The 24526-nt window shown below is 47.5% G+C and overlaps 1 protein-coding gene across 2 annotated transcripts in view; it reads right to left on the reverse strand.

Moving 5' to 3' along the window:
• LOC126548150 (FAD-dependent oxidoreductase domain-containing protein 1-like) overlaps positions 1-24526 on the reverse strand; it is a 62946-nt gene that overhangs the window by 11521 nt on the left and 26899 nt on the right. For both annotated transcript variants that reach the window (XM_050196275.3, XM_055063753.2), the window contains exons 5-7: positions 22254-22426; positions 10450-10595; positions 1025-1160 (exon numbers count right to left, since the gene is read on the reverse strand). In XM_050196275.3, the coding sequence (XP_050052232.1) occupies positions 1025-1160; positions 10450-10595; positions 22254-22426 (455 nt within the window). The remainder of the gene's footprint in view (positions 1-1024; positions 1161-10449; positions 10596-22253; positions 22427-24526) is intronic.

The raw sequence follows: 24526 nt of genomic DNA on the forward strand, positions 1-24526 counted from the left end.
CCCCCAAAAAAAAAAACAAAAAATGTTCTTCCTCACACATGAGAATGTATGGAATGATGTACACCCGTGAATATATGAACCACAGGCTCCCTGAAAAAACTGACTTTCTTTACAAACTGAAATGGACAATTGCAATAGAAAGTTCGAAATGCCAAGTCTAAACTGCAGTTCTCAATTTTAAGTTACATTCATAGACGAAGAATAAATTGGCTCTGTCGCAGAATCTTTGGTCGGTATACTTTTGCTCAGGGGTGTATGAGATGTATGATGTAAGAAAGAACATTTTTCGCCATAGAATGGAATATCACCATTTCTCTTATATGCACCCGTATCCTCGAACCTGTACTTGAAGTGCCAACACTCCAGCAAAATATCTCACGTTGACATAGCCCCCTTCAAAAACAAAAGCACATAATCTTTGACAGCAGTACACAGAGAAGGCATTGGATTTGGCAACATTAGTAAAGCCTGCAGTTAATATTCAAATTTGTGCACTAAACCACATAATAAGTATTCTGTTTTACAGGGACAATAAGAATTGTACCACCACAAAATTCTCAATTGCACATTTAAAGACCTCCTGATGACAATTAAGCCTTAACCATGAAAATAAAATTGAGATGCCCATAATTTAACAAAACAGCTGTAGCCACTACCTTAATAGAGAACAGCTAGGCAGAGTGGCACCCTTGAAATGACGTGATGTACAACGCATTTTGAGTGAAATATTACTTTCCTGCTATTTTGATGATGCAGCCACTCTGAACACGCACAACATTTAACAAATGCATCTTCCTACCAAACTCTCGAAATGCAAACACCTTGTCCAAGAAGGAGGTTTGGGCACATGTCCACCAGCTGGAGCATACAGTGGAAAGCCTATTGACCTGACTAGTGCAGTGCTCTGATGTGCAGCACTTCCACAAATTGTTATTTAGAAATTAAGTGAAAAGCCAAAAGCTGGACAAAGTAATGCGCTGGTTAATTAAACAGCACATACCAAAAATTAAGGTGCACAACTTACAGGAGCAGGCGACTTGCCACAAACAAAGTGGCCCCCAAGGCCCTCTCGACGACAGTACACTCCATTAGGTGTTACAACCAGCGGAAAGTTGAGCCCAGGGCCATCTGGGCAGTGCACAACGTACACATAGCGCTTCCTGCACCCAAAATACAGAAGCAAATGTTATCCTGGCACTGTTTGCAGCATTGTGTCTTGCTACATTGTTGACAAGGAACAAACAAATTACATTCATGGTACACTTGTACACTTAAAAAGAAATATACAAATTACAATTACACTTACTTCATTCAAAAATTTATTTGATTATCGTGACCAATTACTGCCCCATGAAAGTAATCAAGCAATTGCTCAAAAAGTAACCGGTTAATTTTACATTACTTTCCTCCCAACTTTCACTAACATTGCACAAGCACAATAAATTGAACGAGCTGCCCTGGCTCTTTCAGTGCGTTCTCTACAGCCCTTCGCATGTTATTTACCTTTGCTAACAATTGCTTTTCAATATTTTTCTTGGTCATCTTCCCTCGTTTCCTTGTGAAAAGATCAGCAGCGATTCAAAACTCGCTCAATGTGTGTGCTGGAGGAAAGGGAAATGTTGCGATATACAAAAACCTTGCGCACAAGATTGTGCTTACTAAATGCCACACTGGTTGCATTTGCATCCTCTATAAAGTGCAGCGCTTCATTGTTTCTGGAGCTTGGATAAGCTGCTCTCAGTTAAGCCAATGAAAACTGATAAGTATCATCCATAGAAGATTTCTTGGCATTAATGTCCAAAGTGGTGATTGCTATCTAGCCATATCAGCACCGGTTCAACTCGGCGGCCAAAATCTGGTGGGGCGTTAAGATGAGTAAACAAATACTGAGTGCCTGTGTTTGCCTATCTGAACATGCGCATCCACGAAGCTGCTGCTTGGCATGACTACGGAAATTCTGCTGTAGTCCTCGCCAACTACAAGCGCTCAAAGCTATGTCACCTGTTACAGATTGTCTGGCCAATAAAGTATCTGGCTACATGTAATTGGTTGCTGAAAAGGTAAATTAGTTACAGTGAGCATTACTGACTAAAGAAAAGTAATTGATTAAAATGAATTCTGATTCTAATTAAGCCTGATTCATGGGCACTACAAAACGCAGTACATACAGCAAGGCTGGACAAGTCACAATGGCAGCTACACTGCTCACAGCAAGCATCGAATTTGCCTGAAGGAATTCGTTCTTCAAGCTGTAGCCCTGATATACTATCCAGCCATTTTGTCACTGTTCAAGTTGTTCATGCAAAATCTATCAAGAAAAAACTTCAGCTGCAAAGATTTTTAGCCTGAGCCTTTAGCGAAAGCTTGGCGTAAACAGATTAAAACAGCAGCCAGTCTAAACAATCTCATAATTCTGACGTTATGGTGTGCAGAAATCGAAGACACAGTTGTCAGAACAGACCTAAACATCTTTGCTGCTGATGCAAGCTCGTGCACCGATGATGCTGCTGTCTACATATGCATTCAAGGAACTGGTAGCAGCAACTCAATCTGTCAATGAAAGTGACTCTATTCCGACTAGAACTGATGTCTGCTTTGCTATCCACATGACTGTAGAGTTCCATCAGTAATACCTGTGATCTTGACATCAATGAAGTCACCCTGTATCACAGATTCAATTGTGCTGGATTTGGAATGACTTGTCCACATTAAAACCAGTTGTATGCAACAGACTCCAAGAAATTCAGATCCTCTTGAACATATGCTGGCACTTTTGGCCAGCAAAGAGGATCCCATAGAATCTCGCAAGAGGGATCTCAGTCAATCTGCTACTGCAGTCACTGTTAGCATGTACCCCATTGGAAGAAAAGTAATTGATTAAAATGAATTCTGATTCTAATTAAGCCTGATTCATACCCAGCTTAAAGTCACAGCTGGAGCCATATTTCACAAGGATTCTTTTCCTCCGATTCTATTCATCTTTGATAACCTGTGTACGCAATGGCTGATCTCAGAGATAGCGAGGGTGCAATGATAAAGGGCATAACAAACAGAAAATGAAAAGAATCGTGGCAAAATATGACCTCTAGGCTACAAGGACATACAGCTTACAGACATACCACAGCAAGCAGAGACAGTTAATGTGCATGGAACACAAAGCCTCCAGAAGTATGTCACTGATGTATATAACACACTTCAGCAAAATGACCAGGTTTCTGTGAACAACAGCATTGGGTGTCCCACTATGAATAACCTGAAAAGCTGAACACAGCAGACAGACTATTTTCTATGGCCAAGGTTCAGAAGGCTGAATGCTATAGTATTCTAAACAAACAGGACTGCCATCCTGGAGCCAGAGTTGATCTGTGCACACTAATGATGTAGTGTACGACAGTACCACTGGATGGCGGCACAGCATCCACAACTATATAAGGACGGAATAAACCCTGTTGGGCACTTTGCCTGCCCGGAGAGTTGGCTGCTGTGTCATTCGCTCGCTTGACATGGTGTCAGAAGTGGGCGGGATCTGCCTCCGCTGATCCCGTACTTGCGGCTTCGACACACGGCCTGGCCCCGCCGCCGCTGCTCTCTGTCAAAGAAGTCACCTTCCCTCCGTCATGGCCACCAGGGAAGGCTCCGCTGGGACATCCGCTGCTTCGCCGGCCGCTCTGTTCCTACAAGGCAATGGCCCAGCTGCACCCACCACCGACATTTGACTTTGACAACCCCAGCTCCTGGCCCTCATGACTGCTGCAGTGCGAGGACTACTCGTTTGTCACTGGACACTACGCTATGCCGAAGGAGGTCGAAGTGTGCTCCATGCTCTACTGCATGGGCGCGCAAGCCAGGGTTGTCCTCGCATCCACTACGCGGTGAGAGGCAGACCTGAAGGACGTCGCCGCCGGGAAGAAGCCGTTCACTGACCACTTTGTTCACCTGCTGAATGAGCTGTACGAGTCAGCGTGCTTTCACTGCCGTACGCAGCAACCGGGTGAGATGGCCGACGCGTTTTTCGCTGCGCTCCGGAAGATGGTCAAGCGCAGCAACTACTCCTCGCCCGACATCAAAGAGTGGCTCGTTCGAGACCGTTTTTTCGTGGGCTTGTTTGACCGCAAGCTCTCGGACCAGCTTTGTCGGAACCCGAGAATTATGTTGCACGAAGCGCTCACGCCCGTTCACCAACACGAAGATACTGATAACGATAAAGCAAGGCTTGTGACTTGGCTGATTCATTGTTGCTCGCCTTCGACACCACTTGCCTTCACAAGGGAAAGCCAGCGCCAGCTGATAAGACAACCCAGCAGCTGTGCCCATTCTACGGGCGGGCATCACACCCTCGCACCAACTGTCCGGCTTGCACAGCGTCCTGCAACTTTTGCCGCAAGAGTGGCCACTTTGAGAATGTGTGCCTCAAGAAGAAGCACATCAACGGCAAGCACACACAGAAGCCTTCTGCCAGCTCCATCAAGCTACATGCAGGTAGGGGAGAGCACCCAAACGCAAAGTTCGTCGAGGTACTCGTCAATGGGTGCCCATTTTCCTTCAAGGTGGACTCCGTCACCGAAGTCACTGTCATACCCAGTACATTTCTTGGCGTCCCCTCAAAGCTTCAAGACCCCAAGAGCGAGTTGAAAGGCCCTGGCAACAACATCTTTCCAGTCATAGGCACTTATGTCGCTACCCTGTCGTGGCACGGCAAGTACACCAAGCAGCTGCGCTACGTCCTGGCAACCAAGATGGTCCCACTGCTGGGCTTCCTGGCAATCCAAGCCTTGGGCATCTGCATGTTTGCCGACCAAGTCTCGGGGACTCCACAGCCCACAGGCGATTTGTGTCTCGATCTCAGCCTCTTCCAAGGACTTAGGGTGCTCCCCGAAGCCTACACTATCAGGCTGCAACACAACGTTATGCCTTCCTCCTTGAGCGTACCCAGGCGCCTTCCACTCCCTCTCCGTGATGTCGTCAAGACTGAGCTAGACAAGCTAAAAGCAGAGGGTGTGTTTCGTTGGGTGGACACACCCACAGACTGGTGTGCTGGACTGGTTGTCGTCCCCAAGGTCTCGGGCGACTATCGGCTCTGCATGGACCTGACTAACCTCAACAAGTTGATTCTCCGAGAACGTCACGTGCTTCCTACTGTGGAACAATGCCTCGGGTTGCTCAGAGAAGCCACTGTTTTCTCCCAGATGCCACATTGAGCTTCCACCAGGTCAAGCTGTCCCCCGAGTCCAAAGAATACACCACGTTCATAACCAAGTTTGGCCGCTATTGCTTCTCCGGCTGCCGTTTGGGATTACGTCAGCACCGGAGTACTTCCAGCAGCGGATGTCCCGGTTCCTCGAAGGCCAAGCGGGTGTTGAAAACATGATCGACGACAACCTCGTCTTTGGGAAGACACGCTCCAAGTACGACTGCCGTCTGCGACAAGTTATGCATTGGCTAGCGAAGGCAGGAGTCACGCTCAACCAGAAGAAGTGCTCGTTCACCACTTCCAGCGTCAAGTTCCTTGGCATCGTGGTCAGCGCTCAAGGCATCTCTCTAGACCCAGACAAGGTTGCGGCGATCCGAGCCATGCATACACCCAAAGATGTCGCAGGGGTCAGTCGTCTGCTGGGCCTCGTGAATCACATCGGGCGCTTCTTACCCCACGTTTCGGAGATGACCGCGCCGATCCGAGCCTTATGGCTCAAGAACTCTGCCTGGACTTGGGACCATGCGCAGCAGTCTGCCTTCTCCCAAGTCAAGAAGCTGCTGTGCTCAGACCTCTGCGTAGCTCGCTACAACACTGCATACAGGACCACGGTCTTGGCTGATGCCAGCTTCTATGGCCTCGGGGCAGTACTTCTTCAGGAGCAGCAGTACAGTGAGCATTGGGCCACTGCTTTCACATCGCGGTCCCTCATACCCATGGAACGCCGGTACAGCCAAACGGAGAAAGAAGCTTTGGTGGCCAGCTTAGCGGTGCACAGGTTCGAGGAATACGGCCGTGGACTTCAGTTCTTTCTCGAGACAGACCATCAACCTCTGGGGGCGCTCTTGGGGTATATGGACGTTGACCTGCTGCCACCACGGATCCAGCGGTTTCGCTTGAAGCTCGTGCGTTTCCAGTACTAAGTACTTTACGTACCAGTGAAGTTGTTGGCAACTGCCGATGCGCTTTTGCGCGCCCCGCTAGATTCCCCCTCCATCCGACTGGGCAAATCAAGTCGAGCTTTTTGCACAAGAGGTCGTCCACTCCTTCCCAGACCTCTTCTCGTCGCAGCTCAAGCATCTGTGTCAGGCCCAACCCAACGACAGCAAGTGCAGTCTGCTGCTTCAGTACTGCGCCAACAGCTGGCCCTGGCAGTCCCACCTGTCTCTCCATGTGAAAAGGTACTGGCAGTACCAAGAGGACCTTAACATCTGTGAAGGACTGTTTCTGAAGAGGTCTCACATCGTCGTGCCGTCCGCACTTCAGTGCTGCATACTCGAGCTTCTCCATGACAAGCATCAAGGCATCAATCAGTGCAAAGCTCTGACTCGGGAATCAGTCTGGTGGCTGGGCGTCAACAACCAGATAGACACACTGGTGGCTAACTGCACCACATGCGCCGAAACCAGGGTGCAGCGCTCGGAGCCCATACTGCCGTCAAACACTCCAACTCTGTCCTAGGAAGAGGTGGGTGTCTATCATGTTCATATGAATGGCCAGGACTACGTCCTTCTGGTGGATTACCGGTCATGCTTTCCGGAAGTCATCAGCCTGCACTCGATGACAGCACCTGCTGTCATCAACGTCATCAAGAGCATCTTCGCGCGCCACGGGATCCCGAGTCTGGTGCGCAGCAATAACGGTCCTCAATCTGCTGCAAGAGAGTTCTCCGCCTTCATCGAGTCCTACGGCATCCGCCACATCCCAAGCAGCCCCCGTTTTCCACAGTCGAACGAGGAGGTGGAGCGGATAGTGAGGACGGTCAAGTACCTGCTGCGGAAGGCGGATAATCCCTACCTGGCGCTTCTGGCATACTGGGACACCCCTGGGGTAAACGGAGTGAGCCCGGCTCAGCTGCTCATGGGCAGGCGCCTACAGAGCCGGGTACTGAAGACATCGCACCAGCTGGAGTCAGATTGGCCCCCATCGGTCCCATTCACTTGGCGTGACCAGGACAACCGGAGGCGCCAAGCATCCAACTTCAACCGAATACACACGGCTCGCACACTGCAGCCTCTTCAGGCTGGTGAGCGGGTCTGGGTATGGGACATCACCTCCCCCGTGACCATCATGGGGCCAGCTCAACGCCCCCGCTCCTACGTGGTGGAAACTCCGACGGCTGTACTCCAGCGTAACCGGATGCACCTGGTTCCAATGATGGGACGTCCTGTGGAATGCACTACGAGCTAACCTGGAACTCCTGCCGCGGTGCAGACCGCCATGTCCACAACAATGCCTGGAGCTGCTCAAGCAGCCCAAGACCAGAGAACCGCATTGCCTCAGGAAAGCACCTCCACGGAAGAGGCACCCCACGATTCTACTTCTATGCTACGTGTCTCAAGGTTCAGCAGAAACATCTGCAGGCCGAGAAGGCTCGACCTGTGAATGTTTTCTTTCGGAGTAAGAGTTCCTCTGTTTTGTTATTTGGTTTACCGAAGGGAGGGTGTAGTGTACGGCAGTACTGCTGGATGGCAGCACAGCATCCATGACTATATAAGTGTGGAATAAACCCTGTTGGGCACTTTGCCTGCCTAGAGAGTTGGCTGCTGTGTCAATCGATCGCTCGACATATGAAACCTTTTCTTTTCAACAGATCAGTGAGAGAGTTAAAGTTCTTCTTTAACAAACAGGAGATTCTTTGCACAGTCAGAAGAACACATACTAAAGCAGATAAATATGGAACACATGACTTCATGCTGTTAAAAAAAAATGGGGGGTTTTATGTGACAAAACTATGAAATGATGAGGCATGCCATCATAGGTCCTCCGGATTCATTTTGACCACCTGGGGTTTTTATAATGTGCGCCCAATGAATGGCAAATGACCGTTTTTTAAGTTTGTCTCCATCAAAATGCAGCTGCTGTGGCCAGTATTTGATCCTATGCCCTCAGGCTTAGCAGCACAATGCCAAAGCCTCTACGCCATTATGCTGGATTCCATGCTGTTGTCAAAAGAGTTGCAGATGAGCACACTATTCACCAAATCACTTCAAAATGCTTCATAGAGTTCAATACACCATAACCCAAGTCAAAGGTATCTTTCAGGTTCCTCACGTACATCAACTTCTAAAAAAGACCAGCTACACTTGTAGTAGTTCACCGTCGGCAGTTAAAACCATTTGAGCAAGAAACGGCTCCACTATATGACTTACTTTGAGGGACATTTGTATGTTAGGGATGGGGGACAGCAGTAAGTGCACATCAAACCCCTTCTGTTCTCTATCCTGAAGAACTGTTTACATGGAATACGCAGAAAGCATGGCTGCAGAGCTTCTCATTTGCACTGCCAAAATTCCAATCCAAACTAAGAACTTTGTCAAATTATTCACAGCAAAAACACAAACTTTCATCAAGGCATCCAAAGAAATTAAACTGTGGGTAATGATGCACCAGCCAACATTTCTGCTATTTGCACTATTTCCACCATTCAACAGACGCTCATCTGCCAAAATGATAGTTAGTGCCAAAGTTGCATGGAAGACTAGTGCACTTCACAAAGACCTCAAATTAAAAAAAAAAATTAATTATGGAGTTTTACATGCCAAAACCACTTTCTGATTATGAGGCACGCCGTAGTGGAGGGCTCCGGAAATTTCGACTACCTGGGGTTCTTTAACGTGCACCTAAATCTAAGTACACGGGTGTTTTCACATTTCACCCCCATCGAAATGCGGTCGCCGTGGCCGGGATTCAATCCCACAACCTCGTGCTCAGCAGCCCAACACCATAGCCACTGAGCAACCACGGCGGGTTCACAAAGACCTCGTTGAGAAAAATGCTCAAAAGAAGACTTTTCAGTGAAACAGGGCTGCTTACCCTTTTGACAAAAGTGAAAGCAGTCAGAGTAATAACCACTAACCTACGTCTGCAACAATGCCAAAATGTCTTTTGCATTGCCTTGTACATGCTTCCTTACTGGAAGAGACCTTAAAGCACTGCCACTGTTCATTATGCCGAACTACACCTTCAATGAAAGACTCATCCACAGCACTCCAACAAACAGGAGAAGGATGTTTAGAAAAGTTCTGGACACACTGCGTCAAGGGATACCAGAGTGAGCAGCAAAACATCAGCATAAGCAAAGCATGTAAGCAGAAATGCAACATCATACTAACTGACAACAAAGGACACCCAATGCAACTTTCAATATTAGCCAGAATAGAGGATGCAGACAGCTAACAGGACGGTGAAGTCCAGTCCTGCTTGCCCTGCTTGTGCTGCAGGACAATGGTCAACTGGCCCATCAAGTGGAACCAATTAATAATCAGCACCACCTTAGCTCCTCATTTCACAAACTGCTGCATGCATCATGGCTTGAATCATCTCACAGCCAAACATGTCTGTCTAGCTTGGTCCTGGCCTACCACTAAAGGGAGCATCACCCAGAGGTTCACCTGAAGGTAGTTTCACAATTGTGAGCTGTATGTAAGTACTTGTCTCAAAGAAAAGAAAAAAAAAAACATTCGTATTGTTGAAGCCCCTCAAATGTTCTTGAATATGAATAATGTTCGCATAGAAACCACAACAAGTTTTCTTGCCTCACAGGTTTAATTATTAAAAAGCAAAGCAAAAAACAAGTTCTTTCACTGCTTAAAGGGACACTAAAGCGAAACAATAAATTAGTTTAGACTAATGAAGCATTGTTTGAGAACCACGCAGGCAGTCGTTTCAAAAAAATAGTTTGATTATTAGATGAGAAAATGAGGGTCCAAGTATCGGTATTTGAATTTCGCGCCGAAACCCCAGCGCCGGTACGTCAGCGTGACGTCAGGGATTCCAAAGTATGTTTTCGCACTTGGGGCGAATTGGTTGAGTAAAGGTTTCCGAAACTTACCATGTGTAATATTTGGTTCCTTTAGAACACAATGTAGTCAATCTGTACCGCTATATATAATTAGTAGGCCCTAGAAGATGCCATCAAAATCCAAGACGTCACAGCCCCCAGGTGCGGGAACTTAAGTAGGCGTCGCCACCAGTATTTCGTTCTTGCGCTTTTTCTGGCTTACCAAGCGTCTTATCGTTGTAAGAGTGGTGTTTTTGGTGTTGTAGAACAGTAATTTACTGATGCAGAAGAAATCATTTTTCACTTTAGTGTTCCTTTAAGAATGAGATTTTCAATTACCAACACCTTATAACATTAAAAGAGCCCAAATTTGGCTTGCATTGTACAATGCACAAGGCTGACTGGAAAACTTAATAATTTCAAGGTACTGTTGAGCTATTATCAAAAAAAAAAGTGGGACTCTAAAAAGCCCAACCTAGGTTCGACAGGCAGAGGAAACTCCAGAAGTCCTTGTCCAGTACCAACACGCAACAACTTGGCCACTTCACCAGAGTGTGGGCCTGCAGCCACCACCAAAATGGCAAAGGTAATCTTGCGTGTCACTCCATCTGGTGTCTTCACCTGGGCAACATACAAGGCATCACAATTAAAGCTCACTTTCGCTCCAGTACTCAATGATCAATTAATGCATAAAAACTCCAAAAGTAAACAGTGCTATTAGTGCATAGTAATTAATCATCATAGCATTATTGTTACGGCATCTCTTATTTCAACATATATATAACACAACCGTATATATAATATGGCACGACTGTTCACAAGATAAAAGAAATCATAAAGGGCCACATAAGCATATTGTCGAAATGTCAGAAACAGGGGTCGTAGAGCACTATTCAGGAGGTACAACGGCGGGTCGCCTTTTTCATATCGAGCGCAACTGCGACTTCTTCTTCTTCACTGCGCCTTGACACAAACGCTCATGCTTACACGCGTTGACCTCTTCTTCATCGGAGTACTGGCGCGGCATTTCCGTCCCTCCGAAGGAAGCATCGTCCCGATGTGCAAATTTATCGGGATAACGGGACAGGGTACAACCAGACAGAGTCACACGCACACACACACACACACACACACAAAGCGAGAACAACAAAAAAAAAAGAAGAGCTAAAGTTAGGTCGACAGGTATGGCTTCATCCGTACCACATGCACCACTTCGGGTAAGAGCTTGCGGCGACTGGAGCTATTGTCACTGTCGGGAGCGACCTCAAAATTCACGTTACTCAGGTGGTGGATCACTCTGCACGGCCGAAAATGGTGTCGTAGGAGTTTTTCGGAGAGCCCACGTTGGCGTATGGGTATCCGGACCCATACTTTGTCGCCGGGGGTGTAGAAAACGGACCCATGTTGAAGATCGCACCGTTTTGCATCTTGGCCTTGATTAATGCAGATACGTACGTGGGCAAGCTGTCTGGCTTCCTCAGCGCGCTGAGTAAATCCGTCAACGTGGGTAGGTAGGTCGTCAAACTCATGTGGCAACATGGCATCCAGCATTGTCGTGGCTTCGCGACCATGGACCAAGCTGAACGGTGTCATTCCAGTAGTTTCCTGTCGAGCAGTATTGTAGGCGAATGTTACGTAGGGCAAAATCTGATCCCAGTTCTCATGTTCTATGTCGACATACATGCATAGCATGTCTGCGAGGGCCTTATTAAGACGCTCGGTTAGTCCGTTCGTCTGGGGATAAGCGGTTGTTTTACGGTGGCTTGTACCACTGAGTCTGAGAAGCGAGTCAAGAAGTTCAGCAGTGAAAGCAGTTCCCCTGTCTGTGATGACTACTTTTGGGGCACCGCGCGTAAGGACGATGTTTTTAATGAAAAAATAAGCAGCTTCGGCTGCTGTGGCCCGCTGTGCCCCGCTGTGTAGGTTTTGTCTCCGCGTAGCGCGTCAGGTAATCTGTGGCAACAATGATCCATCTGTTGCAGGCTGTAGAAGTTGGAAATGGGCCCAGGAAATCCATTCCAACTTGGGCGAATGGCTGGCCTGGTACCTCGACTGGATGTAAGAGACCTGCGAGCTTGCCGGGAGGCGCTTTGCATCTTTGGCAGTCCGCACATGTTTATACGTGACGCTTTACAGCAGCGGGTAGCTTCAGCCAGTAGTACTTCCGATGGATGTGGGACAATGTTCTCGTGTAGCCTAGATGACCTGCGGTGGTTTGATCGTGGCATGCTTTTAGTAGTTCTTTTCGAAGTGATGCCGGTACGACAAGCAGGTACGTGCTGCCACTGGCAGAAAGGTTCTATAAGAACATCGTTCCAGAGACAAAACGACGTCAGTCCCCTGGTATAGGGTCGCAGAACGTCTTTACTTCGGCCTTCCAAGAAATGAATGAGTGGGTGCAGCTCTGGGTCGTGGCGCTGCTCTTGTGAAATAGTGAAAGCGTCGACGACGCCCAAAAATGCAGCGTCCACGTCCACGTCATCGTTACCTGCGGACTCGACGGGTGACCACGAGAGGCAGTCGGCATTGGTGTGCCTCTTTCCTGATTTGTAACTGATGGTCATGTCGAACTCCTGAAGTCTAAGATTCCAGAGTGCCAGACGGCCAGATGGGTCTTTTAAGTTAGTCAGCCAACAAAGAGAATGATGATTGCTGACAACCTTGAATGAACGGCCATACAAATACGGGTGAAATTTTATAACCACCCACATCACGGCGAGGCATTCCTTCTCGGTAGTTGAGTAGTTTTCCTCCGTACGAGAGAGAGTTCGGCTAGCATAGGCGATTACTTTTTCGGAGCCGTCTTGCCATTGCACCAGTACAGCACCCTGACCAACATTGCTCGCATCAGTGTGAAGTGCTGTAGGGGCATCTTGGTCAAAGTGCACAAGAACAGCAGGCGTTTGCAGGCGTTGGCGTAGTTCGCTGAATGCTACTTGCTCATTTTCCCCCCACAGAATGGGAACATCGTCTCGTGTCAGGCATGTTAATGGTGCAGCAATACATGAAAAATTCGCAATAAAGCGGCGGTAATAGGCGCACAGCCCCAAGAAGTGCCTCACTGCCTTCTTGTCGGAAAGTGTGGGGAACTTTGCCACAGTGTCTATTTTGGCTGGATCAGGTCGTACACCCTCATGATTGACGACGTGGCCGAGGAAGCACAGTTTACTGAAACCAAAATGACATTTTTTGAGCTTTAACGTCAGGCCAGCCAAGCATATGGCTTGGAAAACAGTGAGTAACCGGCTTAGGTGATCCTCAAATCTAGCTGAGAACACTATGACGTCGTCTAGATAGACCAAGCATGTTTGCCACTTCAGGCCTGAAAGTACGGTGTCCATTAGACGCAGAAAAGTGGCAGGCGCTGAGCGCAAACCGAAAGGAAGGACCTTAAATTCGTAAAGGCCGTCGGGGGTCGCGAAGGCAGTTTTCTCACGATCTCTCTCATCGACCTCGATCTGCCAATACCCGCTTCGTAGGTTCATTGATGAAAAATAATGTGCATGTGAGGTGCATGAATGTGCATGCCTGTCCAGCGAATCATTGATGCGTGGCAGCGGATAGACGTCTTTCTTGGTGACCTGGTTTAATTTGCAGTAAACGATGCAGAATTGCAAACTGCCGTCTTTCTTTTTGACTGAGACCGCGGGTGACGCCCAGGGACTTTTCGAAGGCTGTATTACATCATCCTGGATCATCTTCTCCACTTGCTTTTGAATCTCTTCGCGTTCCTTTGGAGGTACATGGTAGGGATTTTGTCAAATCGGCCGCGTAGTATCATCCGTGGTGATACGGTGCTTGGTCAGTGGTGTTTGTGCGACCTTTGACACTGTCGAAAAGCAACCTTCGAACTGGTGTATCAGCTCCAATTGGCACTGCCATTCGAAAGGCAACAGGGTGAAGCTGACGTTGAGGGCGGGACGGTTGTCGCTTGTAGAGCAAAACAATCTTTCACTTGGGTGATGTCGTCGCAGTACGCAATTGCGGTACCCTTCTGGATGTGACGGTGTTCATTGCTGAAGTTCGTGAGAAGGACTTCCGCATGCCTATGAGTCATGTCGAGTACGCCTCTAGCAATGGAAACGCCTTGCGTGAGCAATAGTGCAACGATTTGCTCCGCGATCACATCCCCGTGGTAGGGCTTCGTGCATGATACAGATATAAGGCGGTAGGATCACGGCTGAATGGTCACATTGATGCTGATTCGCAAACACTCATGTTGCTTGTCATTCATCGTGGCGCCGTATGGGCTGGCAGAAAATGTCACCATACGTTCCGGAATGTTTATGACTGCGCCTTGATCTAGCAGAAAATCCATCCACAAGATGAGGTCTTTGCAGCAGTCGGGGAGAATAACGAAAGTGGCAACGAAGCTGGAATTACCGATGTGGATTCGGGCGGTGCATGTGCCCACTGGTGTCATTAGCTGACCCCCGGTACTTTTGATGTGGGGCCCTGTCCAAATTCGGTCGGCCAGCTCCTGCCGTATAATCGAGAAGTCTGCGCTAGTGTCAACAAGGGCGGTGATGTGATGTCCATCCACCAGAATGCTGAGATCGGCACGGGCAACGTTGTCGGCATGAGTATTCATCGTCGTCATATCATCGTCGTCGGCGTGAGTATTCGTCGTCGTCAGGTCGTCTTTGTCGGCGTGAGTAGTCGTCGTCGTCAGGTCGTCTTCGTGGGGAGCGTGGGGGGTATTTTTGGTGTCTCGACACAGGGCAACCTCCTTTCCCCCGAAGGTCGCTGCCATTAGTTTCCCCGACGCAGACTAGGGGAGCGATTACCCCTGCCAACGCGAGTGGTGAAATTCTGACGGTTTGGGGAAGTGTAACACAGAGGGAACGGGGACTGCCAGTGACGATGTGGTGAAGCTGCCTGGCTGGTCGACAGCTGATCACTGCGTGGGGTGCAACGGTCGTTGAAGTGCACAGAAGCGGCATGTGAAAAGGGGCTGACTCCAGCGTCTGGATAGGGGCAGTAGTGGGCAATGTGGCCTGGTTCGCCGCAGTGGAAGCAGAGTGGTCGACGGTCGGCCGCGCGCCACAAGTCGGTGCGGCGAACTGGAGGTCGTCTCGCAGACTCCCGTTGCCACCACGGCACGGGAGCGGGCCGTGGCTGAAATGGTGCCACCGGAGGTGAAGGCGGAGGACGTCGGACCATGTCGGCATAGGTCAGCGGACCTGTTTCAGGACATGGGGCTGTTGAGGAGAAGGCTTGCCGCAACTCCTGGCACACAACTTCGGCAACAGAAACTACCGGTGACTCCGTAGGAGGAATGCCAAGGACTCGCAGCTATTCAAGCAGGATATCACGAGTAATGTCGCGTAAAGAGTATGGTCAACAATCGGAGCTGCGGAGCTGATTGGTGTGGTGTTTGGCTGGCAGTCGAAGTGGCGGCAACGTTGCTGAAGTGCCCGATCGATGACAGTCGCTTCCTTAATGAATTTGTCGACCGTTGCTAGCAGGTTTTGGACAAGACCGGCAAACAGCAGTTCCTTAATTCCCCGCATAATATGACGCACTTTCTTTGCCTCGGTCATATCTGGGTCAGTTCGGCGAAACAGACGGGCCGTATCTTCCACATACATGGCAAACGGTTTCGTTGGGTTTCTGTACTCGAGCCTCAATTGTTGCGCGTAATCGTGCCAGTCCAAGTTCGAGAATGTATCGAGGAGCTGACGACGAAAATTGCTCCACATTTGGAAGCTCGATTCCCTGTTCGCGTACCACGTACAAGCGCTGTTTTCAAGTGCGAAATAAGCATGGGCGAGTCTTTCTGGTCGTTCCAGAGATTGACCAGGACAACACTTTCGTACAGGTCACGCCAGTCCTCAACATTTTCAAAAGCATCACCATGGAAGGTGTCGGGCACACGAGGGTGTTCAAGTGTCACCTGGGAAAGGCCAGGCGCCGTCTGTGAAGGCGGGAGAGTGCCGATTATGTAGCCGTGTCAGTGAGAGTCGCAACGGGAGGGAACTCCGGGCTGAGGCCGAGCAGCCGCCAACTGAAATGGTGGACTGGAGTCGTCATGAGAGGTGGAGCTTCGGGACTGGGTGTATGGTTCCGAACAGGGGTTGCCCGCGTAGGGTTGCAGGCTCCAGCACCTTCACCAGTGTTGCAATGTCAGAAACAGGGGTCGTAGAGCACTATTCAGGAGGCACAGCAGCGGGTCGCCTTTTTAACATTGAGCGCAACTGCGACTTCTTCTTCACTGCGCCTTGACACAAACGCTCATTCCTACATGCGTTGATCTCTTCTTCATCGGAGCACTGGCGCTGCAATATTCATACATGCCAACCTGTGAACTTTACAATTCCTAAGAATACCACGGACACAATAAAGGAGAGGAACAACACATTTAAAAAAAATAAGTATGCCCTGAGCACACACATTTTGTGGGATACATGTGCAGTTCATTACGAATTATTCACTTTTAGCTGCAGCATACAAACAACAGAAAACTTGGATGAGCAAATAGTGACAAGCAAAACATTGTTTCTAAATCAACAGCGACATTTTTGGTTACAATGCTGTTGCCAATTTCGCCTGCTTCAGGAACTTGTCTGAATAAACTTGCTCAAAACAAGTAGCTCTCTGGCATCTGGTGCCTTGCACTACAATAAGATGGCAGCGCAGGTACAATCACAATAAATTGATGCTTTCAATGCAATCTTGAGCAAAAAAGCCGGCATCTCTAGCAACGGAAACAACACCTAAATTCCCATTGGCTGCGATGCCACGTCACGAGTGCGCCTCAACAGAGCAGAGCGGGCAAAACAGGACACCTGCCACCACAATGATCGCCATGTATCGCTATGAAGTCTGAAGCATTTACATCATTAGTGGCCACAACTTCCGCAGTCGGGAAACGAGGTTGTCCACACGAGTACACCACAGACGAAGTAAGGGAGCGGAAGAATGCAGCAAAACGAGTGAAGAGGCAGAGGCACATCGCGGCGATGCCCTCTCTCCTCATGCAACACCTGGCATGCTAACGCAGGAGCAGGGGCTGCATTTCGCCCGCTCTGCTCCGTTGAGGCTTGCATGTGCAGGCCGAGTCCTTCATCAGGTGCCGCATTCAGCCATAGCAGCATGCACATGTGCACTGCCCTTGTGTTGGAATTTGATGCACTTCAAGTATTCGACCATGAAGTATGGTGCAAACATAGAAGCTGTAAAAAAAAAGTACCAATTTAATTGCAAAGCTTTATAATATACCCCTCAGCAAAAATCTAAAACATTACTTGCAGTGCAAAACTCGAAAGGCTGCTCAGCAGCGTTCAATTGGACATTAATGCTTTCGTTTTCACAACTCAAAATAAGTGCTTAGGTGTCCTCGGATATTTTTCTCACAGGCATTTTTTTTTTTTTCAGTCTTCAACTGCCCCATCTTTCAACACCTTTAAAGCTTGTCGGGATTGCCGATGTCATGTCAGCTGTCAGCAGAAGCGATCACACACAACAGCTGCGGCATGACAATGCACTGAGCATGCTCAATCAAGCAGCTATCAGTGCTGGCAAAGGACCCCTCCCGTGACATTACGCACATGTCAAAGAAAGCGCGGAAGTCATCTCTTTATAAGGATACAATGAAACTACTGCAAGAAGTGCATGTGTGCACGGCATGTGCGCGGCATGCACCCTGCCTGCGTGCGGTCTCGGCTCGGGTCAGCTTGTCAGTGCATGTCATTAGTATACCAGTTTGTTAATGTTCTTTGACTCCCTTTTTGCTCCTAGCTTTGTATTCTTATATCACGCAGTTCATGTTACATTTATTAAACCGTATTCTGTTTCTTGTGCAGCCCTTTCCAGCTCCGGGTGCCGGAAACCCACCAGTTTCTTTTAGTGGGTAGAGATGTACCATGACCTGGCACTCAGTTGTTTATTTGGGTTCTCATCTCAAAAGGGGGCCCTATAGAAATTTGTGAACGCTCCTTGTCAGTGCCACAGCTTTGGTGAAATTGCTGAGTATCCGTCGCTGCTGTGGGAGGCAGACAAGTGCTGTCGCCTGGTACCGACTAGTAAAATAGGTAGAGTTGTGAGCATGCTTAGCGTAAACATGGGAGCGCATGCCGTACGGTGCTATCCGCAACACCTACCTATACCATCGCAAAGCACTGCACATGCGTAGTGCGTTTGCGGCTTGATTATTTTACCACCGAGCGCATCACGTTATTGGAGAGTGCCTTCGTCATCTGCTATGTTGCGCACCGGCTGCAGCACGTTTTATGATAAAGATCACGCCACCACCCAGCATACCACAAGAAAGAATACAAACAGAGACGCTGTTTTTGCATGTCCCACATGTAATGACATACTGCCATGGCTAGGGTTCCCAAGGAGCAGAGGCATGAAATTAAACACCTTGCATATAAAGGGGATACCCAATGTGAAATCAGATTATTGGCTGACAGGCCATTGAAGATCGTGAACAGAATAATTCAGGCTTTTAAGCATGAAGGACGCATCTGCAATGCCCCCCAGGTGCCACCACCGAGATCTACGACGGAGGATGAAGATGCGTTAATCATCGCAGCCGTGGTTCAGGATCCTTTCCTTCTCGCTAGAGCAATTCGTGAAGCCTTAGACCTTGATGCTTCAGATTCTACAGTTTGCTGTTGACTGAAGGATGCAGGGTTTCGCAGTGGCATGGCAGCATGAAAGCCATTACTGACAGCAGCGAACAAGGACGTAAGGCTGCGATTTGCTATGCAGCTTGCTCTGTGGACAAGCGAGGACTGGAGTCGTGTCATCTTTTCTGATGAATCTATCTTTTCCATGCGACAGGACCAGAGGGTGTGTGTTTGGCAACTCTCAGGCACGTAAGGCTGATTTACTTGCACGTTTGTTCCTCATCCACCACGTAAATTTTCACAAGACATTGTATTACAGATACGATGCTGAAAACGTGCGAAGTGTGTCGTCCAGTGGAAGGAGAAACATAACCCAACATGGCCTGGGCCCATTGCAACGTACCCACGGCACTTTGATGTTGACGAAGTATTGTCGTACTCTGGATGGTGTGTTGTTGCCTTACATTGAAAACTTATTTCCTGACCGAAATTTCTTGTTCCAGCACGACCAGGCATCAGTTCACATGGGAAGGATTGTGAAACAATATGTTGCAGAGAAGCAGATCCCCTTGCTGGAGTTGTGTCTGAAAGGCGCCGACCTGAATATAATAGAATATGTATGGGGCCTTATGAAAGCTGCTATTGAGAAGAAACCAATTCATGCCACGACTGCAGATGTCTTACGGGAAGAAGTTCAACAGCAGTGGGAGTGCCTTTGTGCTGACCAGTCACTTGTGCCAGCCCTGTATGCCTCGCTACCATCTCGAATGACAGCTGTCGTTACTAAGAATGGTGAAATGACGCGCTACTAAACTCAAATGCTGCCATTGTTTTTTGTTTCTTCAATTACTATTTCTCGTTTTTGAGGCGTTGTTGAGACATGTCATTTCTCATGCATGTTGGAAGCAAATAAACATTTTATAGTTGTTACATGGCAATGCTAGTTTCTTTTGCGTTATACTTCAGTCACATCCAGTAAGGCGATACGTAATTTAGAGGACTAGAGTACCGACTCCATTTTACTTTTTACATGTTTTGCTGTTATTTTTGTGGAATTCAGGGCAAAAGCTGGAACCCACGCAAATGCTCTGAAATAATGACAAAAGGAAAAAGAAAGAACGATATTAGCACCAGAAGCAGGCAAAAAACGCAGTAATGTAGTAGTATTGCTTTAAAACGTAGGTTCGATGGACGTTTATTTGGTATTTCAGACACGCAAAGTCTAAGCAAAAAGTAAATTGAAGGCCGGTACTGGCACTTACAGACCTAGCCAGGATCTTGTTTCATTTACCCTAACTGGCAGATTGTGGTAAGCCCATTGACAGCAGCCAAGACAAAACATAGCAGACGATGGTGCGCTCAGATGACGCGATGCGCGTGATGGTGAAATAGCCACGCCACAAACATACTGCGCACGTGCAGAGCTTCGCATTCGCATCGGTAGGCGTCACTGATAGCACTGTGCGGCACACGCTCCTGTGTTTACGCTAAGCGTGCTCACGACAGTACAAGTGTGCTCCTGGCTCGGTGCTCGGCAACTACAGGAGTTCCAGGTGATTAGAAGCTCCTGTGTGTGTGTGTGTGTGTGTGTGTGTGTGTGTGTGTGTGTGTGTGTGTGTGTGTGTGTGTGTGTGTGTGTGTGTGTGTGTGTGTGTGTGTGTGTGTGTGTGTGTGTGTGTGTGTGTGTGTGTGTGTGTGTGTGTGTGTGTGTGTGTGTGTGTGTGTGTGTGTGTGTGTGTGTGTGTGTGTGTGTGTGTGTGTGTGTGTGTGTGTGTGTGTGTGTGTGTGTGTGTGTGTGTGTGTGTGTGTGTGTGTGTGTGTGTGTGTGTGTGTGTGTGTGTGTGTGTGTGTGTGTGTGTGTGTGTGTGTGTGTGTGTGTGTGTGTGTGTGTGTGTGTGTGTGTGTGTGTGTGTGTGTGTGTGTGTGTGTGTGTGTGTGTGTGTGTGTGTGTGTGTGTGTGTGTGTGTGTGTGTGTGTGTGTGTGTGTGTGTGTGTGTGTGTGTGTGTGTGTGTGTGTGTGTGTGTGTGTGTGTGTGTGTGTGTGTGTGTGTGTGTGTGTGTGTGTGTGTGTGTGTGTGTGTGTGTGTGTGTGTGTGTGTGTGTGTGTGTGTGTGTGTGTGTGTGTGTGTGTGTGTGTGTGTGTGTGTGTGTGTGTGTGTGTGTGTGTGTGTGTGTGTGTGTGTGTGTGTGTGTGTGTGTGTGTGTGTGTGTGTGTGTGTGTGTGTGTGTGTGTGTGTGTGTGTGAGCGCGCGCTTGTGAGGGTTTTGAGGGGAATGTAGCGAGCATGCTTCTTTTCCATATTACCCTAGAAAAAAAGATGAATGCCATGTCAGGGTATGTTTGTGCCCATTTGAACCACTGAATTGCTGGCACCGGTGGAAATAGAACCCATGACCCACCGCAGCTGAGGCTTGTGCTCAACAACTAGGCCGCAGCTTAATTAGGGCTCAAAATAAAAAATTTTTCTTTGATAGTCCTCACCTGCTGCATAGTGCGCAGGGGCAAATTTCAACAGAAATTAAGTGTTTTAGATTGCCTGCAACCAGTAAAGAGTAGGTGAGCAATACTTTTATTGCCAACCAGTAAAAGCCTGGGTTCTTTATTAGACTATATAGAATTCAATACTAAAGGCTGTCAAAAATCACTCTCATCAGGGCTACCAGATGAAAAAAAGTCAAGCATGTCGGAGTCGACGAATGGCTCCACAATGTCTTCATAGCCTTCAGAATCTTCAGCATCAATTGACTACACCAAGCTTCAACATTGCCGTGAAGGTGCAGCCATTCACTTGCATACTGCCACGGTGTTTCATATTTATGGTGTATATTTCATACACCCTAACAATATCCTGAGCTGCATGAATGAGCTGAAAATACTGCTCATGCGCAGTGATGACCATTGCAGAGCTAATTTTGCTAGGTGGTTTAGCGCAGGAAACATTCGCAGGTGCAGTCTGACCTCATTATCTTCAAGCATGTCTCCGATCTTAAGAAATAAAATCATGTATAGTTTGCACTCCATGAAAATTCAACTTTTAAACTTGTCCACGGACTCTAGTCTGAAAATACGGTAATTAAATAGTTAATCAGCACATCTAAATTAGCAAAATTATCATCGACATTTTTCTTGCTGCTAATGTCCACCTAGCCAAATAGCTTGCACAGCTTAGATATAGCATATAGTGGTTCAGCATGCCACATACTGAAGGGTGAAAGAAAAATAATCTTGTGTTGTTTGTATGCAAGAAAATAAAGTTTTTTCAACAAGGTTATCATTATGCTGACCACTAATGTTGCTGCAACTAGAATCTCACAACCAATTCCTAAAAAAAAAAAAAAAAAAGTACATTGCACCTGACTGGTCCAAGGCAAATCTGGACTGCGTCTGCATGAGAAACTATACAGAATACACTATTTATGTGTTATTCCCTCACATAACCTAACATTAAAATATTAGGCCCAGATTACTGTGACCACACAATCATATAAGTGTGCATGTGCTACGCAGGCAGCAGCCACATGGGCCATAATTACAGCATTTAGTAATGCAATATGAAAGAAGCACATCGATGCTGAGACAACTATGTGAAACGTACATTCCACATGGCTGCCACTTAAAGGGGGTTGTCTGCGGTCATATCAAATAGGATCACTTCGTAGACATACACTAAAGCTGCAGTTATTAAACCTACTAAAATACTTACCAATGCCTGATTTACAGGCTCGTACGATATTTCGGGTCCTGGATGTGCAGCCGTACTTTGAAATTCAAACCCTACAAGTTCTGCATTAAGATACCGTGCTCCAAGAGAGACTGCTTTTCGTCGCAAGGCAGTAAGAAGAGCATATGGATCAAACCAGCCTTCATTCTCTAGACCTGTTACAAGAAAAAAGGAAAAAGAAAGAGGAAAGAAAACATACCATAAGGTTATTAAGACCATCCCAGTGAACTGTGAAAGATTGTATGATGACACACACAAGCATATGGCATATAGCCAATACTGAAGGCATGGGGGAGCAGTGCCACTTTTTCTGCTTCTGCACTTCACCGGTCATAAGAATCAACTATGCTGCACACTCATTCACTGGTATTTGTGCATGATATGGCAAGTTTCAACTAACATTTTCCAACCCAGATAAAAAAAAAAAAGAGGCAAGAGTTCACCTGAAAAGCAGAGAATGAATGCATCCTCGTCAAAAGATTTTGAAGAAGCCAGTGTAGTCTCAAACTATACTTTTCTTTTCCTCCTATATGCCCTGTTGATAAAGATGATATACTCCAGTACACATGCACGTCATGTGTAAAAATTGTAGATCCAAAACCACGTTTCTTAAGTATCGAATTAGGTAATGTATAAGTCCTTTGGTTTCCCTTCCAAATGTGTACCTATGTGTAAGAGTATATTTCGAAGTTCGAATAAGTTTGTGGCATTATGATTGCATGTAGGTTTTTTTTGCTTTGTTTATAGCTGTATAAGCAAGTATACCAGGTGTGTTCAAAAAGAAACCGAACTTTTGAAATAGCGCGCCAACTGGCAGAGGGAGCGCGCAGCGGCTACTGAGCACATGTAGCGGCAGGTTTAGACAACAAACGGCCATTTGCCGGGTTTCGCTCTGACCGTTAGTTGGCGAGCTACAGTCGCCCGCTGAAGTGAGCACATGAACAAGCTGTTCTTTGGAATGGTATTGGAAGAACAGTGTGCGTGTGTGTGTGTGTGCGTGCGTGCGTGCACGCGCGCGTGTGTGTGTGTGTGAAGTTCTGCTATAAACTTGGGAAAACTTTTGGGATGTGTCGTGTCAGGGCAAAATTCGTGCCGCGTTTGTTGACTGACGAACAGAAGCAGACCCGTGTTGAAATCAGCCAGGAACTGCTCGCCGCTGCCAATGACAATGAAAACTTTAAAGGGACACTAAAGTGAAAAATTATTTCTTCTGCATCAGTAAATTACCGTTCTACAACACCAAAAACACCACCCTTACAACGATAAGACGTTTGGTAAGCCAGAAAAAGCGCAAGAACGAAATATGGGTGGCGACGCCTACTTAAGTTCCCGCACCTGGGGGCTGTGACGTCTTGGATTTTGATGGCATCTTCTAGGGCCTACTAATTATATATAGCGGTACAGATTGACTACATTGTGTTCTAAAGGAACCAAATATTAAACATGGCAAGTTTTGGGAACCTTTATTCAGCCAAGGCGGCCCAAATGCGAAAACATACTTTGGAATCCCTGACGTCACGCTGACGTACCGGTGCTGGGGTTTCGGCGCGAAATTCAAATACTGATACTTGGACCTTCATTTTCTCATCTAATAATCAAACTACTTTTTTTTTAAACAACTGCCTGCAGGGTTCTCAAACAATGCTTCATTAGTCTAAACTGATTTATTGTATTGCTTTAGTGTCCCTTTAAGAACATCATAACAAGCAATGAGACATGGGTTTATGGCTATGATGTTGAAACGAAAGTGCAGTCATCGCAGTGGGTGGCCAAAGGTTCTCATCGCCTCAAGAAAGCATGCACGAGTCGGTCAAAAATGAAGGTGATGCTGCTTGTGTTTTTTTACTGCAAAGGCATGTCCATCAGGGATTTGTGCCACATGGTCAGACGGTAAGATTACCAGGGAATCCTAGCATGTTTGAGAGATTCTGTGCGCAGTAAGAGGCCTGAATTGTGGGAAAATCAGGCTTGGATGTTGCATCATGACAATGCCCCGGCTCATGCGTCGCTCCTGGTCCGCAGCTACTTAGCGAAACACCACACTCCTGTTGTGCCCCACTCACCATATTCTCCGGACCTAGCCCCAGCAGACTTTTTCTATTCCCTAAGCTGAAAACCACCTTGAAAGGACGTCATTTCCAAACCATAGAGGAGATCCAGGACAATGCGAGAAGAGACCTGCGCACCATTCCAGAAAGTGCGTTCCAGGAGGATTTCCAAAAATGGAAGAAAAGATGGGAAGAGTGCATTGCCAG

The sequence above is a fragment of the Dermacentor andersoni genome, chromosome 1, assembly GCF_023375885.2.
Source record: "Dermacentor andersoni chromosome 1, qqDerAnde1_hic_scaffold, whole genome shotgun sequence".
Lineage (NCBI taxonomy): Eukaryota > Metazoa > Arthropoda > Arachnida > Ixodida > Ixodidae > Dermacentor > Dermacentor andersoni.